The following is a 17,495-nucleotide window of genomic DNA, read 5'->3' on the forward strand; positions in this document are numbered from 1 at the left end:
TGGTCTACAGACCCCACCCTACAGAACCACTGGCTAGTCTACAGACCCCACCCTACAGAACCCCTGGCTAGTCTACAGAACAGAACCCCTTGCTAGTCTACAGACCCCACCCTACAGAACCCCTGGCTGGTCTACAGACTCCACCCTACAGAACCCCTGGCTGGTCTACAGACCCCACCCTACAGAACCCCTGGCTGGTCTATAGACCCCACCCTACAGAACAGAACCCCTGGCTGGTCTACAGACCCCACCCTACAGAACCCCTGGCTGGTCTACAGACCCCACCCTACAGAACAGAACCCCTGGCTGGTCTACAGACCCCACCCTACAGAACCACTGGCTAGTCTACAGACCCCACCCTACAGAACCACTGGCTAGTCTACAGACCCCACCCTACAGAACCACTGGCTAGTCTACAGAACAGAACCCCTGGCTGGTCTACAGACCCCACCCTACAGAACCCCTGGCTAGTCTACAGACCCCACCCTACAGAACCACTGGCTGGTCTACAGACCCCACCCTACAGAACCACTGGCTAGTCTACAGCGGCTACAAACCCCGCCCTACAGAGACAATCTCCTGTCCCGATTGGCTAAAACCTGGATCACCCTCTCTCCCTCGCAGCTGCCGGGTTTGGTCAGACACTCAGACTGTTTGCTTTGATTGGTTGGTTGAATAAGGTAACCTTGGGTGAAAGGTTAGGATTCAGGAATTTATTGATCGGGACGTTGGGTCACAAGCGACGGGCTGGGGAAGATGGGAGTGACTGATAAAACTTCACAGAAGCTCAAAGTCCTTTCTGTCCTGCAGGAGGCTCTGTGTGTATAATACAACTGTGTGTGTGTGTGTGTATGTATAATACAACTGTGTGTGTGTGTGTGTATGTATAATACAACTGTGTGTGTGTGTATAACTGTGTGTGTGTGTGTGTGTGTATAATACAACTGTGTGTGTGTGTGTGTGTGTGTATAATACAACTGTGTGTGTGTGTGTGTGTGTATAATACAACTGTGTGTGTGTGTGTGTGTGTGTATAATACAACTGTGTGTGTGTGTGTGTGTGTGTATAATACAACTGTGTGTGTGTGTGTGTGTGTGTATAATACAACTGTGTGTGTGTGTGTGTGTGTATAATACAACTGTGTGTGTGTGTGTGTGTGTATAATACAACTGTGTGTGTGTGTGTGTGTGTATAATACAACTGTGTGTGTGTGTGTGTGTGTATGTATAATACAACTGTGTGTGTGTGTGTGTGTGTGTGTGTGTGTGTGTGTGTGTATAATACAACTGTGTGTGTGTGTGTGTGTGTATAATACAACTGTGTGTGTGTGTGTGTATAATACAACTGTGTGTGTGTGTGTGTGTGTGTGTGTGTGTGTATAATACAACTGTGTGTGTGTGTGTGTGTGTGTGTGTGTGTGTGTGTGTGTGTGTGTGTGTGTGTGTGTGTGTGTGTGTGTGTGTGTGTGTATAATACAACTGTGTGTGTACGTTTCCAAACCCCCATAGCCACAGTAAGTACATAAGATCCTTCTAAATGTTTCTATGTGGGTTGTGAATACATAAAACAGAATGGTTACAAGCACACACCTTTCACTCTGCCTCAGAATGTGGTGAGACCATGGGGGCGTGTTGAGATCATGGGGACGTGGTGAGACCATGGGGACGTGGTGAGACCATGGGGACGTGGTGAGACCATGGGGACGTGGTGAGACCATGGGGACGTGGTGAGACCATGGGGACGTGGTGAGACCATGGGGGACGTGGTGAGGTCATGGGGACGTGGTGAGGTCATGGGGACGTGGTGAGGTCATGGGGACGTGGTGAGGTCATGGGGACGTGGTGAGGTCATGGGGACGTGGTGAGGTCATGGGGACGTGGTGAGGTCATGGGGACGTGGTGAGGTCATGGGGACGTGGTGAGGTCATGGGGACGTGGTGAGGTCATGGGGACGTGTTGAGGTCATGGGGACGTGTTGAGGTCATGGGGACGTGTTGAGGTCATGGGGACGTGTTGAGGTCATGGGGACGTGGTGAGGTCATGGGGACGTGGTGAGATCATGGGGACGTGGTGAGATCATGGGGACGTGGTGAGATCATGGGGACGTGGTGAGATCATGGGGACGTGTTGAGATCATGGGGACGTGGTGAGATCATGGGGACGTGTTGAGATCATGGGGACGTGGTGAGATCATGGGGACGTGGTGAGATCATGGGGACGTGTTGAGGTCATGGGGACGTGGTGAGGTCATGGGGACGTGGTGAGGTCATGGGGACGTGGTGAGGTCATGGGGACGTGGTGAGATCATGGGGACGTGGTGAGATCATGGGGACGTGGTGAGATCATGGGGACGTGGTGAGATCATGGGGACGTGGTGAGATCATGGGGACGTGGTGAGATCATGGGGACGTGGTGAGATCATGGGGACGTGTTGAGATCATGGGGACGTGTTGAGATCATGGGGACGTGTTGAGATCATGGGGACGTGTTGAGATCATGGGGACGTGTTGAGGTCATGGGGACGTGTTGAGGTCATGGGGACGTGGTGAGATCATGGGGACGTGGTGAGATCATGGGGACGTGTTGAGATCATGGGGATGTGTTGAGGCAACATGACTTAAACCATCAACGGTTGCAATCCAGACAGAACAAGTAGGACATCAGAAATCCTGCAACCAGAATGGAGAACCTGGACATTTGACAGCCCTAAACCTATCCAACCCTTTCAGTGTGTAGTTGTTTCTGGACTGGGCCGGAGACATCAGGAACCAGAGAACGGAGGGGTGAAGGGAGGAGAGGCACGTCCATATTATCAGTCCAGTTTGGTTTCCTTCCAGGAGGTGGGGTGGGAGGGAGGGAGGAGGGAGAGAAGAGGGGGAAGGGAGAGAAGAGGGGGGTGGGGGAGCTACGGACGGTTGGTAGGTCTTAGCTCCCGTAGTGCATAGTGTTGCTAGGCATCGCCATGGGAGACGACATGGAGATGGAAGGACCGCCCATGGTAAACTGGCTGTTGTTGATTGGGTATTGAGGACTGTTGCCGGGCCCCGATTGTCCAGTTGTCACTCCTGAGGAAGAGAGAAAACAGGAAGTGAATTGCGGTCTTCAAAGAGCAGCTCGGGGCAGTTTCCCAGACCCAGATAAAACCTAGTGCTGGACTAGGAAGCACTTTATATCTAAAATAAATCAAACATTAAAACAACTAAATGTCAGACCACTAACTGAACTGTGGACAAGACTACAACATTAGCAACAGTAAACAGCTGTAGCTCTGTAACCATGGTGACACACTCACTCACCCTGGCCCACGCCTGTACTCATGATAGACCCAACTCTAGAAGATGTATGGTTCACTACCCCTGTGTTCACTGCCCACACACACACACGTGCAAGCGCGCGCACACACACACACAGAGAGGAGATAATTTACAAATTGGCACATTTTATTTGGAACAAGAAAACACAGCAAAACTAGTATACAAAAGGTCAGTTCCAGATACAGCTGGAGTCCAACATATAGAGACATTACACACAGTCAGGGTTTCAACATCCCAGTAACTTTCACAACCTTTCCACAAATCCTGGTAGGACGAATAACGGACTTCCAGGAATATTCTAACTGGAATTTCTGGAAAACTTGGGGAACATTTCCAGTATGTTGTAACCCGATACAGCAGAGGTTCCAGTGTTACATTGGAATACGGCTAGACTACTGGTTTTCTACCTGATTATTCATTACACCCACCTGGTCTCCCAGGTGGAAATCAGTCCCTGATTAGAAGGGATTCATTTGTAAAAAGCAGTGAAACTGGCTTAGGAGATTCAGATTTGAATTTGAGGGCTATACAGAGCAGAAAGGAGGGTAGGGATTGGTCAGTCACACACACACAGCGTACCAAGAGGGATGAGATTGTTGTGAGACACGGTGGAGCCGCCGCCACCGATGACCGTACTGAGGTCATACACGGCCGGCATCCCTCCTGATAGACAGAGAGACGCATTAGCAACAGGAATGGCACTTCTGTATTCACCTGTCTGTGTGTGTAGATCTATATGTGTCTGTGTGTATAGATCTATATGTGTCTGTGTGTATATAGATCTATATGTGTCTGTGTGTATAGATCTATATGTGTCTGTGTGTGTATAGATCTATATGTGTCTGTGTGTGTAGATCTATATGTGTCTGTGTGTATAGATCTATATGTGTCTGTGTGTATAGATCTATATGTGTCTGTGTGTGTATAGATCTATATGTGTCTGTGTGTGTAGATCTATATGTGTCTGTGTGTATAGATCTATATGTGTCTGTGTGTGTATAGATCTATATGTGTCTGTGTGTGTATAGATCTATATGTGTCTGTGTGTGTATAGATCTATATGTGTCTGTGTGTGTATAGATCTATATGTGTCTGTGTGTGTATAGATCTATATGTGTCTGTGTGTGTATAGATCTATATGTGTCTGTGTGTATAGATCTATATGTGTCTGTGTGTATAGATCTATATGTGTCTGTGTGTATAGATCTATATGTGTCTGTGTGTATAGATCTATATGTGTCTGTGTGTATAGATCTATATGTGTCTGTGTGTGTATAGATCTATATGTGTCTGTGTGTATAGATCTATATGTGTCTGTGTGTATAGATCTATACGTGTCTGTGTGTGTATAGATCTATATGTGTCTGTGTGTGTATAGATCTATATGTGTCTGTGTGTGTGTAGATCTATATGTGTCTGTGTGTATAGATCTATATGTGTCTGTGTGTGTATAGATCTATATGTGTCTGTGTGTGTATAGATCTATATGTGTCTGTGTGTATAGATCTATATGTGTCTGTGTGTGTATAGATCTATATGTGTCTGTGTGTATAGATCTATATGTGTCTGTGTGTGTATAGATCTATATGTGTCTGTGTGTGTATAGATCTATATGTGTCTGTGTGTGTATAGATCTATATGTGTCTGTGTGTATAGATCTATATGTGTCTGTGTGTGTAGATCTATATGTGTCTGTGTGTGTATAGATCTATATGTGTCTGTGTGTGTATAGATCTATATGTGTCTGTGTGTATAGATCTATATGTGTCTGTGTGTGTATAGATCTATATGTGTCTGTGTGTGTATAGATCTATATGTGTCTGTGTGTATAGATCTATATGTGTCTGTGTGTATAGATCTATATGTGTCTGTGTGTGTATAGATCTATATGTGTCTGTGTGTGTATAGATCTATATGTGTCTGTGTGTGTAGATCTATATGTGTCTGTGTGTATAGATCTATATGTGTCTGTGTGTATAGATCTATATGTGTCTGTGTGTATAGATCTATATGTGTCTGTGTGTATAGATCTATATGTGTCTGTGTGTGTGTATAGATCTATATGTGTCTGTGTGTATAGATCTATATGTGTCTGTGTGTGTATAGATCTATATGTGTCTGTGTGTGTAGATCTATATGTGTCTGTGTGTATAGATCTATATGTGTCTGTGTGTGTAGATCTATATGTGTCTGTGTGTGTATAGATCTATATGTGTCTGTGTGTATAGATCTATATGTGTCTGTGTGTATAGATCTATATGTGTCTGTGTGTGTATAGATCTATATGTGTCTGTGTGTGTAGATCTATATGTGTCTGTGTGTATAGATCTATATGTGTCTGTGTGTGTAGATCTATATGTGTCTGTGTGTATAGATCTATATGTGTCTGTGTGTATAGATCTATATGTGTCTGTGTGTATAGATCTATATGTGTCTGTGTGTGTATAGATCTATATGTGTCTGTGTGTGTAGATCTATATGTGTCTGTGTGTATAGATCTATATGTGTCTGTGTGTGTGTATAGATCTATATGTGTCTGTGTGTGTATAGATCTATATGTGTCTGTGTGTGTATAGATCTATATGTGTCTGTGTGTGTATAGATCTATATGTGTCTGTGTGTGTATAGATCTATATGTGTCTGTGTGTGTGTAGATCTATATGTGTCTGTGTGTATAGATCTATATGTGTCTGTGTGTGTATAGATCTATATGTGTCTGTGTGTGTATAGATCTATATGTGTCTGTGTGTGTATAGATCTATATGTGTCTGTGTGTATAGATCTATATGTGTCTGTGTGTGTATAGATCTATATGTGTCTGTGTGTGTATAGATCTATATGTGTCTGTGTGTATAGATCTATATGTGTCTGTGTGTGTATAGATCTATATGTGTCTGTGTGTGTATAGATCTATATGTGTCTGTGTGTGTAGATCTATATGCGTCTGTGTGTGTATAGATCTATATGTGTCTGTGTGTGTATAGATCTATATGTGTCTGTGTGTGTATAGATCTATATGTGTCTGTGTGTGTAGATCTATATGCGTCTGTGTGTGTATAGATCTATATGTGTCTGTGTGTGTATAGATCTATATGTGTCTGTGTGTGTATAGATCTATATGTGTCTGTGTGTGTAGATCTATATGCGTCTGTGTGTGTATAGATCTATATGTGTCTGTGTGTGTATAGATCTATATGTGTCTGTGTGTGTATAGATCTATATGCGTCTGTGTGTGTATAGATCTATATGTGTCTGTGTGTGTATAGATCTATATGTGTCTGTGTGTATAGATCTATATGTGTCTGTGTGTATAGATCTATATGTGTCTGTGTGTGTATAGATCTATATGCGTCTGTGTGTGTATAGATCTATATGTGTCTGTGTGTATAGATCTATATGTGTCTGTGTGTGTATAGATCTATATGTGTCTGTGTGTGTGTATAGATCTATATGTGTCTGTGTGTATAGATCTATATGCGTCTGTGTGTGTATAGATCTATATGTGTCTGTGTGTATAGATCTATATGTGTCTGTGTGTGTATAGATCTATATGTGTCTGTGTGTGTATAGATCTATATGTGTCTGTGTGTGTATAGATCTATATGTGTCTGTGTGTATAGATCTATATGTGTCTGTGTGTGTATAGATCTATATGTGTCTGTGTGTATAGATCTATATGTGTCTGTGTGTGTATAGATCTATATGTGTCTGTGTGTGTATAGATCTATACGTGTCTGTGTGTGTATAGATCTATACGTGTCTGTGTGTGTATAGATCTATACGTGTCTGTGTGTGTGTATAGATCTATATGTGTCTGTGTGTGTATAGATCTATATGTGTGTAGTACCTGATTAATGCTGTGTGTGTGTGTGTACCCTGGTTCATGTTGTAGACTCCTCCATTGCTCCACATGTTCTCTGAGGGGGAGGAGTAGTGAGAGCCTGGGGGCGGGGCTGACGTGCTGCCTGTGTACCTGCGGAACACACAATCAACCAATCAGAGGGAGGCAAGCTCAAAGACAGTAGGTCATATACAGAGGACTTTAACGTGTCTAGCAGGGAAAGAGGTTTTAGACCAAGATAAAGAGGATAGATAGCAGATAAATAACAGCTTTAGGAACAACAGAAGGGATAGAAAGTGAAAGAGAAGGAAGGAGAGAGAGGGAGGAAGCAGAATTGTGAAAGAGAAAACAAGGAAATGGTAGAATGTCTATGCTGTGCTGACCTGAAGAAATGACAGACAGAGAGAGACAGAGAGAGAGAGAGAGAGAGACAGAGAGAGACAGAGACAGAGAGAGAGAGAGAGAGAGAGAGAGAGAGAGACAGAGAGAGACAGAGAGAGAGACAGAGACAGAGAGACAGAGACAGAGAGAGAGTATAGTGTTGTTGACTTGGAGAGAGAGAGAGAGAGAGAGGGTATAGTGTTGTTGACTTGGAGAGAGAGAGGGTATAGTGTTGTTGACTTGGAGAGAGAGAGGGTATAGTGTTGTTGACTTGGAGAGAGAGAGAGTATAGTGTTGTTGACTTGGAGAGAGAGAGAGAGAGAGAGAGAGAGAGAGAGAGAGAGAGAGAGAGAGGTATAGTGTTTTTGACTTGGAGAGAGAGAGAGAGAGAGAGAGTATAGTGTTGTTGACTTGGAGAGAGAGAGAGAGAGAGTATAGTGTTGTTGACTTGGAGAGAGAGAGAGAGAGAGTATAGTGTTGTTGACTTGAGAGAGAGAGAGAGAGAGAGAGTATAGTGTTGTTGACTTGGAGAGAGAGAGAGAGAGAGAATAGTGTTGTTGACTTGGAGAGAGAGAGAGAGAGAGTATAGTGTTGTTGACTTGGAGAGAGAGAGAGAGAGAGAATAGTGTTGTTGAGAGAATAGTGTTGTTGACTTGAGAGAGAGAGAGAGATAGAGTTGAGAGAGAGAGAGAGAGAGTATAGTGTTGTTGACTTGGGAGAGAGAGAGAGAGAGAGAGAGAGAGAGAGAGAGAGAGATAGTTGTTGACTTGGAGAGATAGTGTTGTTGACTTGGAGAGAGAGAGAGAGAGAGAGAGAGTATAGTGTTGTTGACTTGAGAGAGAGAGAGAGAGAGAGAGAGTATAGTGTTGTTGACTTGGAGAGAGAGAGAGAGAGAGAGAGAGAGTATAGTGTTGTTGACTTGAGAGAGAGAGAGAGAGAGAGTATAGTGTTGTTGACTTGGAGAGAGAGAGAGAGAGAGAGAGTATAGTGTTGTTGACTTGGAGAGAGAGAGAGAGAGTATAGTGTTGTTGACTTGAGAGAGAGAGAGAGAGAGTATAGTGTTGTTGACTTGGAGAGAGAGAGAGAGAGAGTATAGTGTTGTTGACTTGAGAGAGAGAGAGAGAGTATAGTGTTGTTGACTTGAGAGAGAGAGAGAGAGAGAATAGTGTTGTTGACTTGGAGAGAGAGAGAGAGAGAGAGTTGTTGATAGTGTTGTTGACTTGAGAGAGAGAGAGAGAGAGAGTTGTTGACTTGGAGAGAGAGAGAGAGAGAGAGAGAGAGAGAGAGTATAGTGTTGTTGACTTGGAGAGAGAGAGAGAGAGAGAGAGAGTATAGTGTTGTTGACTTGGAGAGAGAGAGAGAGAGAGAGTATAGTGTTGTTGACTTGGAGAGAGAGAGAGAGAGAGTATAGTGTTGTTGACTTGGAGAGAGAGAGAGAGAGAGAGTATAGTGTTGTTGACTTGGAGAGAGAGAGAGAGAGAGAGTATAGTGTTGTTGACTTGGAGAGAGAGAGAGAGAGTATAGTGTTGTTGACTTGGAGAGAGAGAGAGAGAGTATAGTGTTGTTGACTTGAGAGAGAGAGAGAGAGAGAGAGTATAGTGTTGTTGACTTGGAGAGAGAGAGAGAGAGAGAGAGAGAGAGAGAGTATAGTTGTTGACTTGACTTGGAGAGAGAGAGAGAGAGAGAGTATAGTGTTGTTGACTTGGAGAGAGAGAGAGAGAGAGAGAGTATAGTGTTGTTGACTTGGGAGAGAGAGAGAGAGAGAGAGATAGTGTTGTTGACTTGGAGAGAGAGAGAGAGAGAGAGAGTGTTGTTGAGAGAGAGAGAGAGAGAGAGAGTATAGTGTTGTTGACTTGAGAGAGAGAGAGAGAGAGAGAGTATAGTGTTGTTGACTTGAGAGAGAGAGAGAGAGAGAGAGTATAGTGTTGTTGACTTGGAGAGTGTTGTTGACTTGGAGAGAGAGAGAGTATAGTGTTGTTGACTTGGAGAGAGAGAGAGAGAGAGTATAGTGTTGTTGACTTGGAGAGAGAGAGAGAGAGAGTATAGTGTTGTTGACTTGAGAGAGAGAGAGAGAGTATAGTGTTGTTGACTTGGAGAGAGAGAGAGAGAGAGAGAGAGTATAGTGTTGTTGACTTGGAGAGAGAGAGAGAGTATAGTGTTGTTGACTTGAGAGAGAGAGAGAGAGTATAGTGTTGTTGACTTGGAGAGAGAGAGAGAGAGTAGAGTGTTGTTGACTTGAGAGAGAGAGAGAGAGAGAGTATAGTGTTGTTGACTTGGAGAGAGAGAGAGAGAGAGTATAGTGTTGTTGACTTGGAGAGAGAGAGAGAGAGAGATAGTGTTGTTGTTGGAGAGAGAGAGAGAGAGAGAGAGAATAGTGTTGTTGACTTGAGAGAGTTGAGGAGAGAGAGAGAGAGAGAGATAGTGTTGTTGACTTGGAGAGAGAGAGAGAGTATAGTGTTGTTGACTTGAGAGAGAGAGAGAGAGAGAGAGAGTATAGTGTTGTTGAGAGAGAGAGAGAGAGAGAGAGAGAGAGAGAGAGAGAGAGAGTATAGTGTTGTTGACTTGGAGAGAGAGAGAGAGAGAGAGTATAGTGTTGTTGACTTGGAGAGAGAGAGAGAGTGTTGTTGAGAGAGAGAGAGAGAGAGAGAGAGAGTTGTTGACTTGGAGAGAGAGAGAGAGAGAGAGTATAGTGTTGTTGACTTGAGAGAGAGAGAGAGAGAGTATAGTGTTGTTGACTTGAGAGAGAGAGAGAGTATAGTGTTGTTGACTTGAGAGAGAGAGAGGAGTATAGTGTTGTTGACTTGGAGAGAGAGAGAGAGGGTATAGTGTTGTTGACTTGAGAGAGAGAGAGAGAGAGGGTATAGTGTTGTTGACTTGGAGAGAGAGAGAGAGGGTATAGTGTTGTTGACTTGGAGAGAGAGAGAGAGGGTATAGTGTTGTTGACTTGGAGAGAGAGAGAGAGGGTATAGTGTTGTTGACTTGGAGAGAGAGAGAGAGAGAGAGAGGGTATAGTGTTGTTGACTTGAGAGAGAGAGAGAGTGTTGTACTTAGTGTTGTTGACTTGGAGAGAGAGAGAGAGAGAGTATAGTGTTGTTGACTTGAGAGAGAGAGAGAGAGAGAGAGTATAGTGTTGTTGACTTGGAGAGAGAGAGAGAGAGAGTATAGTGTTGTTGACTTGAGAGAGAGAGAGAGAGTATAGTGTTGTTGACTTGGAGAGAGAGAGAGAGAGAGAGAGAGAGAGAGTTGTTGAGAGAGAGAGAGAGAGTGTTGTTGACTTGTATAGTGTTGTTGAGAGAGAGAGAGAGAGTATAGTGTTGTTGACTTGGAGAGAGAGAGAGAGAGTATAGTGTTGTTGACTTGGAGAGAGAGAGAGAGAGAATAGTGTTGTTGACTTGGAGAGAGAGAGAGAGAGAGAGAGAGAGAGAGTGTTGTTGACTTGGAGAGAGAGAGAGAGTATAGTGTTGTTGACTTGGAGAGAGAGAGAGAGAGAATAGTGTTGTTGACTTGGAGAGAGAGAGAGAGTTGTTGACTTGGAGAGAGAGAGAGAGAGTATAGTGTTGTTGACTTGGAGAGAGAGAGAGAGAGAGTTGTTGAGAGAGAGAGAGAGAGAGAGAGTATAGTGTTGTTGACTTGGAGAGAGAGAGAGAGAGAGAGAGAGAGTATAGTGTTGTTGACTTGAGAGAGAGAGAGAGAGAGTATAGTGTTGTTGACTTGGAGAGAGAGAGAGTATAGTGTTGTTGACTTGGAGAGAGAGAGAGAGAGTATAGTGTTGTTGACTTGGAGAGAGAGAGAGAGAGAGATAGAGTTGTTGAGTGTTGTTGAGAGAGAGAGAGAGAGAGAGAGAGTATAGTGTTGTTGACTTGAGAGAGAGAGAGAGAGAGAGAGTATAGTGTTGTTGACTTGAGAGAGAGAGAGAGAGAGAGAGTGTTGTTGACTTGGAGAGAGAGAGAGAGAGAGAGAGAGAGTATAGTGTTGTTGACTTGAGAGAGAGAGAGAGAGAGTATAGTGTTGTTGACTTGGAGAGAGAGAGAGAGAGTATAGTGTTGTTGACTTGGAGAGAGAGAGTATAGTGTTGTTGACTTGGAGAGAGAGAGAGAGAGAGAGAGTATAGTGTTGTTGACTTGGAGACTTGGAGAGAGAGAGAGAGAGAGTATAGTGTTGTTGACTTGAGAGAGAGAGAGAGAGAGAGTATAGTGTTGTTGACTTGGAGAGAGAGAGAGAGAGAGAGTATAGTGTTGTTGACTTGGAGAGAGAGAGAGAGAGAGAGAGAGTATAGTGTTGTTGACTTGGAGAGAGAGAGAGAGAGAGAGTATAGTGTTGTTGACTTGGAGAGAGAGAGAGAGAGAGAGTATAGTGTTGTTGACTTGGAGAGAGAGAGAGAGAGAGAGAGAGAGAGTATAGTGTTGTTGACTTGAGAGAGAGAGAGAGAGAGAGTATAGTGTTGTTGACTTGGAGAGAGAGAGAGAGAGAGTATAGTGTTGTTGACTTGGAGAGAGAGAGAGAGAGAGAGAGAGAGTATAGTGTTGTTGACTTGGAGAGAGAGAGAGAGAGAGTATAGTGTTGTTGACTTGGAGAGAGAGAGATAGTGTTGTTGACTTGAGAGAGTGTTGTTGAGAGAGAGAGAGAGAGAGTATAGTGTTGTTGACTTGGAGAGAGAGAGAGAGAGAGAGAGTATAGTGTTGTTGACTTGGAGAGAGAGAGAGAGAGTATAGTGTTGTTGACTTGGAGAGAGAGAGAGAGAGAGAGTATAGTGTTGTTGACTTGGAGAGAGAGAGAGAGAGAGAGAGTATAGTGTTGTTGACTTGGAGAGAGAGAGAGAGTATAGTGTTGTTGACTTGAGAGAGAGAGAGAGAGAGTATAGTGTTGTTGACTTGAGAGAGAGAGAGAGAGAGAGTATAGTGTTGTTGACTTGGAGAGAGAGAGAGAGAGAGAGAGAGTATAGTGTTGTTGACTTGGAGAGAGAGAGAGAGAGAGAGAGTATAGTGTTGTTGACTTGGAGAGAGAGAGAGAGAGAGAGTATAGTGTTGTTGACTTGGAGAGAGAGAGAGAGAGAGAGTATAGTGTTGTTGACTTGAGAGAGAGAGAGAGAGAGAGTATAGTGTTGTTGACTTGGAGAGAGAGAGAGAGAGAGTATAGTGTTGTTGACTTGAGAGAGAGAGAGAGAGAGAGAGTATAGTGTTGTTGACTTGGAGGAGAGAGAGAGAGAGAGAGAGAGTATAGTGTTGTTGACTTGAGAGAGAGAGAGAGAGTATAGTGTTGTTGACTTGGAGAGAGAGAGAGAGAGAGAGTATAGTGTTGTTGACTTGGAGAGAGAGAGAGAGAGAGAGTATAGTGTTGTTGACTTGGAGAGAGAGAGAGAGAGAGAGTATAGTGTTGTTGACTTGGAGAGAGAGAGAGAGAGAGAGTATAGTGTTGTTGACTTGGAGAGAGAGAGAGAGAGAGAGTATAGTGTTGTTGACTTGGAGAGAGAGAGAGAGAGAGAGTATAGTGTTGTTGACTTGGAGAGAGAGAGAGAGAGAGAGAGTATAGTGTTGTTGACTTGAGAGAGAGAGAGAGAGAGAGTATAGTGTTGTTGACTTGAGAGAGAGAGAGAGAGAGTATAGTGTTGTTGACTTGAGAGAGAGAGAGAGAGAGAGAGTATAGTGTTGTTGACTTGGAGAGAGAGAGAGAGAGAGAGAGTATAGTGTTGTTGACTTGGAGAGAGAGAGAGAGAGAGAGAGAGTATAGTGTTGTTGACTTGAGAGAGAGAGAGAGAGAGAGAGTATAGTGTTGTTGACTTGGAGAGAGAGAGAGAGAGAGAGTATAGTGTTGTTGACTTGGAGAGAGAGAGAGAGAGAGAGAGTATAGTGTTGTTGACTTGGAGAGAGAGAGAGAGAGAGAGTATAGTGTTGTTGACTTGGAGAGAGAGAGAGAGAGAGAGTATAGTGTTGTTGACTTGGAGAGAGAGAGAGAGAGAGAGTATAGTGTTGTTGACTTGGAGAGAGAGAGAGAGAGAGAGTATAGTGTTGTTGACTTGGAGAGAGAGAGAGAGAGAGTATAGTGTTGTTGAGAGAGTATAGAGAGAGAGAGAGAGAGAGAGAGTATAGTGTTGTTGACTTGGAGAGAGAGAGAGAGAGAGAGTATAGTGTTGTTGACTTGGAGAGAGAGAGAGAGAGAGAGTATAGTGTTGTTGACTTGGAGAGAGAGAGAGAGAGAGAGAGAGTATAGTGTTGTTGACTTGGAGAGAGAGAGAGAGAGAGTATAGTGTTGTTGACTTGGAGAGAGAGAGAGAGAGAGAGAGAGAGAGAGAGAGAGAGTATAGTGTTGTTGACTTGGAGAGAGAGAGAGAGAGTATAGTGTTGTTGACTTGGAGAGAGAGAGAGAGAGAGAGTATAGTTGTTGACTTGGAGAGAGAGAGAGAGAGAGTATAGTGTTGTTGACTTGAGAGAGAGAGAGAGAGAGAGTATAGTGTTGTTGACTTGGAGAGAGAGAGAGAGAGAGAGAGTATAGTGTTGTTGACTTGGAGAGAGAGAGAGAGAGAGAGTATAGTGTTGTTGACTTGAGAGAGAGAGAGAGAGAGAGAGTATAGTGTTGTTGACTTGGAGAGAGAGAGAGAGAGAGTATAGTGTTGTTGACTTGGAGAGAGAGAGAGAGAGAGAGTATAGTGTTGTTGACTTGAGAGAGAGAGAGAGTATAGTGTTGTTGACTTGGAGAGAGAGAGAGAGTGTTGTTGAGAGAGAGAGAGATAGTATAGTGTTGTTGACTTGAGAGAGAGAGAGAGAGAGATAGAGAGAGAGAATAGTGTTGTTGACTTGGAGAGAGAGAGAGAGAGAGAGTATAGTGTTGTTGACTTGGAGAGAGAGAGAGAGAGTATAGTGTTGTTGACTTGGAGAGAGAGAGAGAGAGTATAGTGTTGTTGACTTGGAGAGAGAGAGAGAGAGAGAGTATAGTGTTGTTGACTTGGAGAGAGAGAGAGAGAGAGTATAGTGTTGTTGACTTGGAGAGAGAGAGAGAGAGAGTATAGTGTTGTTGACTTGAGAGAGTATAGTGTTGTTGAGAGAGAGAGAGAGAGAGAGTATAGTGTTGTTGAGAGAGAGAGAGAGAGAGAGAGAGAGAGAGAGAGAGAGTATAGTGTTGTTGACTTGGAGAGAGAGAGAGAGAGAGAGAGACTTGTTGACTTGGAGAGAGAGAGAGAGAGAGAGTATAGTGTTGTTGACTTGGAGAGAGAGAGAGAGAGAGAGTATAGTGTTGTTGACTTGAGAGAGAGAGAGAGAGAGAGAGTATAGTGTTGTTGACTTGAGAGAGAGAGAGAGAGAGAGTATAGTGTTGTTGACTTGAGAGAGAGAGAGAGTATAGTGTTGTTGACTTGGAGAGAGAGAGAGAGAGAGTATAGTGTTGTTGACTTGAGAGAGAGAGAGAGAGAGTATAGTGTTGTTGACTTGGAGAGAGAGAGAGAGAGTATAGTGTTGTTGAGAGAGAGAGAGAGAGTATAGTGTTGTTGACTTGGAGAGAGAGAGAGAGAGAGAGTATAGTGTTGTTGACTTGGAGAGAGAGAGAGAGAGAGAGAGTATAGTGTTGTTGACTTGAGAGAGAGAGAGAGAGAGTATAGTGTTGTTGACTTGGAGAGAGAGAGAGAGTATAGTGTTGTTGACTTGAGAGAGAGAGAGAGAGTATAGTGTTGTTGACTTGAGAGAGAGAGAGAGAGAATAGTGTTGTTGACTTGGAGAGAGAGAGAGAGAATAGTGTTGTTGAGAGAGAGAGAGAGAGTATAGTGTTGTTGACTTGGAGAGAGAGAGAGAGAGTGTTGAGAGAGAGAGAGAGAGAGTATAGTGTTGTTGACTTGAGAGAGAGAGAGAGAGAGAGTATAGTGTTGTTGACTTGGAGAGAGAGAGAGAGAGAGAGAGAGAGAGAGTATAGTGTTGTTGACTTGAGAGAGAGAGAGAGAGAGAGTATAGTGTTGTTGACTTGGAGAGAGAGAGAGAGAGAGAGAGAGAGTATAGTGTTGTTGACTTGAGAGAGAGAGAGAGAGAGAGAGTATAGTGTTGTTGACTTGGAGAGAGAGAGAGAGGAGTTGTTGAGAGAGAGAGTATAGTGTTGTTGAGAGAGAGAGAGAGAGAGAGAGAGTATAGTGTTGTTGACTTGGAGAGAGAGAGAGAGAGAGAGAGAGAGTATAGTGTTGTTGACTTGGAGAGAGAGAGAGAGAATAGTGTTGTTGACTTGGAGAGAGAGAGAGAGTATAGTGTTGTTGACTTGGAGAGAGAGAGAGAGAGAGAGTATAGTGTTGTTGACTTGGAGAGAGAGAGAGAGAGAGAGTATAGTGTTGTTGACTTGGAGAGAGAGAGAGAGAGAGAGTATAGTGTTGTTGACTTGGAGAGAGAGAGAGAGAGAGAGTATAGTGTTGTTGACTTGGAGAGAGAGAGAGAGAGAGAGAGTATAGTGTTGTTGACTTGGAGAGAGAGAGAGAGAGAGTATAGTGTTGTTGACTTGGAGAGAGAGAGAGAGAGAGTATAGTGTTGTTGACTTGAGAGAGAGAGAGAGAGAGAGTATAGTGTTGTTGACTTGAGAGAGAGAGAGTGTTGTTGAGAGAGAGAGAGAGTATAGTGTTGTTGACTTGAGAGAGAGAGAGAGAGAGAGTATAGTGTTGTTGACTTGGAGAGAGAGAGAGAGAGAGTGTTGTTGAGAGAGAGAGTATAGTGTTGTTGACTTGGAGAGAGAGAGAGAGAGAGTATAGTGTTGTTGACTTGGAGAGAGAGAGAGAGAGAGAGTATAGTGTTGTTGACTTGAGAGAGAGAGAGAGAGAGAGTATAGTGTTGTTGACTTGACTTGGAGAGAGAGAGAGAGAGAGTATAGTGTTGTTGACTTGGAGAGAGAGAGAGAGAGAGAGTATAGTGTTGTTGACTTGGAGAGAGAGAGAGAGAGAGAGTATAGTGTTGTTGACTTGGAGAGAGAGAGAGAGAGAGAGTATAGTGTTGTTGACTTGGAGAGAGAGAGAGAGAGAGAGTATAGTGTTGTTGAGAGAGAGAGAGAGAGAGAGAGTATAGTGTTGTTGACTTGAGAGAGAGAGAGAGAGAGAGAGTATAGTGTTGTTGACTTGGAGAGAGAGAGAGAGAGAGAGAGAGTATAGTGTTGTTGACTTGGAGAGAGAGAGAGAGAGAGAGAGAGAGAGAGTATAGTGTTGTTGACTTGGAGAGAGAGAGAGAGAGAGAGAGAGAGAGAGAGAGAGAGTATAGTGTTGTTGACTTGGAGAGAGAGAGAGAGAGAGAGAGTATAGTGTTGTTGACTTGGAGAGAGAGAGAGAGAGAGAGTATAGTGTTGTTGACTTGGAGAGAGAGAGAGAGAGAGAGTATAGTGTTGTTGACTTGGAGAGAGAGAGAGAGTGTTGTTGAGAGAGAGAGAGAGAGAGAGTATAGTGTTGTTGACTTGGAGAGAGAGAGAGAGAGAGTATAGTGTTGTTGAGTATAGTGTTGTTGACTTGGAGAGAGAGAGAGAGAGAGAGAGAGAGTGTTGTTGACTTGGAGGAGAGAGAGAGAGAGAGTATAGTGTTGTTGACTTGAGAGAGAGAGAGTATAGTGTTGTTGACTTGGAGAGAGAGAGAGAGAGAGAGAGATAGTGTTGTTGACTTGGAGAGAGAGAGAGAGAGAGAGAGAGAGTATAGTGTTGTTGACTTGGAAGAGAGAGAGAGAGAGTATAGTGTTGTTGACTTGGAGAGAGAGAGAGAGAGTATAGTGTTGTTGACTTGGAGAGAGAGAGAGAGAGAATAGTGTTGTTGACTTGAGAGAGAGAGAGAGAGAGAGTATAGTGTTGTTGACTTGGAGAGAGAGAGAGAGAGAGAGTATAGTGTTGTTGACTTGAGAGAGAGAGAGAGAGAGAGAATAGTGTTGTTGACTTGGAGAGAGAGAGAGAGAGAGAGAGAGAGAGAGAGAGTATAGTGTTGTTGACTTGGAGAGAGAGAGAGAGAGAGAGAGATAGTGTAGTGTTGTT

The 17,495-nt window shown here is 43.7% G+C and overlaps 1 protein-coding gene across 2 annotated transcripts in view; it reads right to left on the reverse strand.

Annotated features, from left to right (window-relative positions):
- Nucleotides 1-1,404: 1,404 nt before the first annotated feature.
- LOC124018582 (histone-arginine methyltransferase CARM1-like) overlaps nt 1,405-17,495 on the reverse strand; it is a 54,821-nt gene continuing 38,730 nt past the window's right edge. Inside the window, exons 13-16 of one of the 2 annotated variants that reach the window (XM_046333917.1) lie at nt 7,189-7,286; nt 3,893-3,976; nt 3,296-3,364; nt 1,405-3,064 (exon numbers count right to left, since the gene is read on the reverse strand). In XM_046333917.1, the coding sequence (XP_046189873.1) occupies nt 2,925-3,064; nt 3,296-3,364; nt 3,893-3,976; nt 7,189-7,286 (391 nt within the window). In that variant the 3' untranslated portion in view covers nt 1,405-2,924. The remainder of the gene's footprint in view (nt 3,065-3,295; nt 3,365-3,892; nt 3,977-7,188; nt 7,287-17,495) is intronic. The other variant, XM_046333918.1, reaches the window with a different exon arrangement.

The sequence above is a fragment of the Oncorhynchus gorbuscha genome, unplaced genomic scaffold (genome assembly GCF_021184085.1).
Source record: "Oncorhynchus gorbuscha isolate QuinsamMale2020 ecotype Even-year unplaced genomic scaffold, OgorEven_v1.0 Un_scaffold_550, whole genome shotgun sequence".
In the NCBI taxonomy this organism is placed as follows: domain Eukaryota; kingdom Metazoa; phylum Chordata; class Actinopteri; order Salmoniformes; family Salmonidae; genus Oncorhynchus; species Oncorhynchus gorbuscha.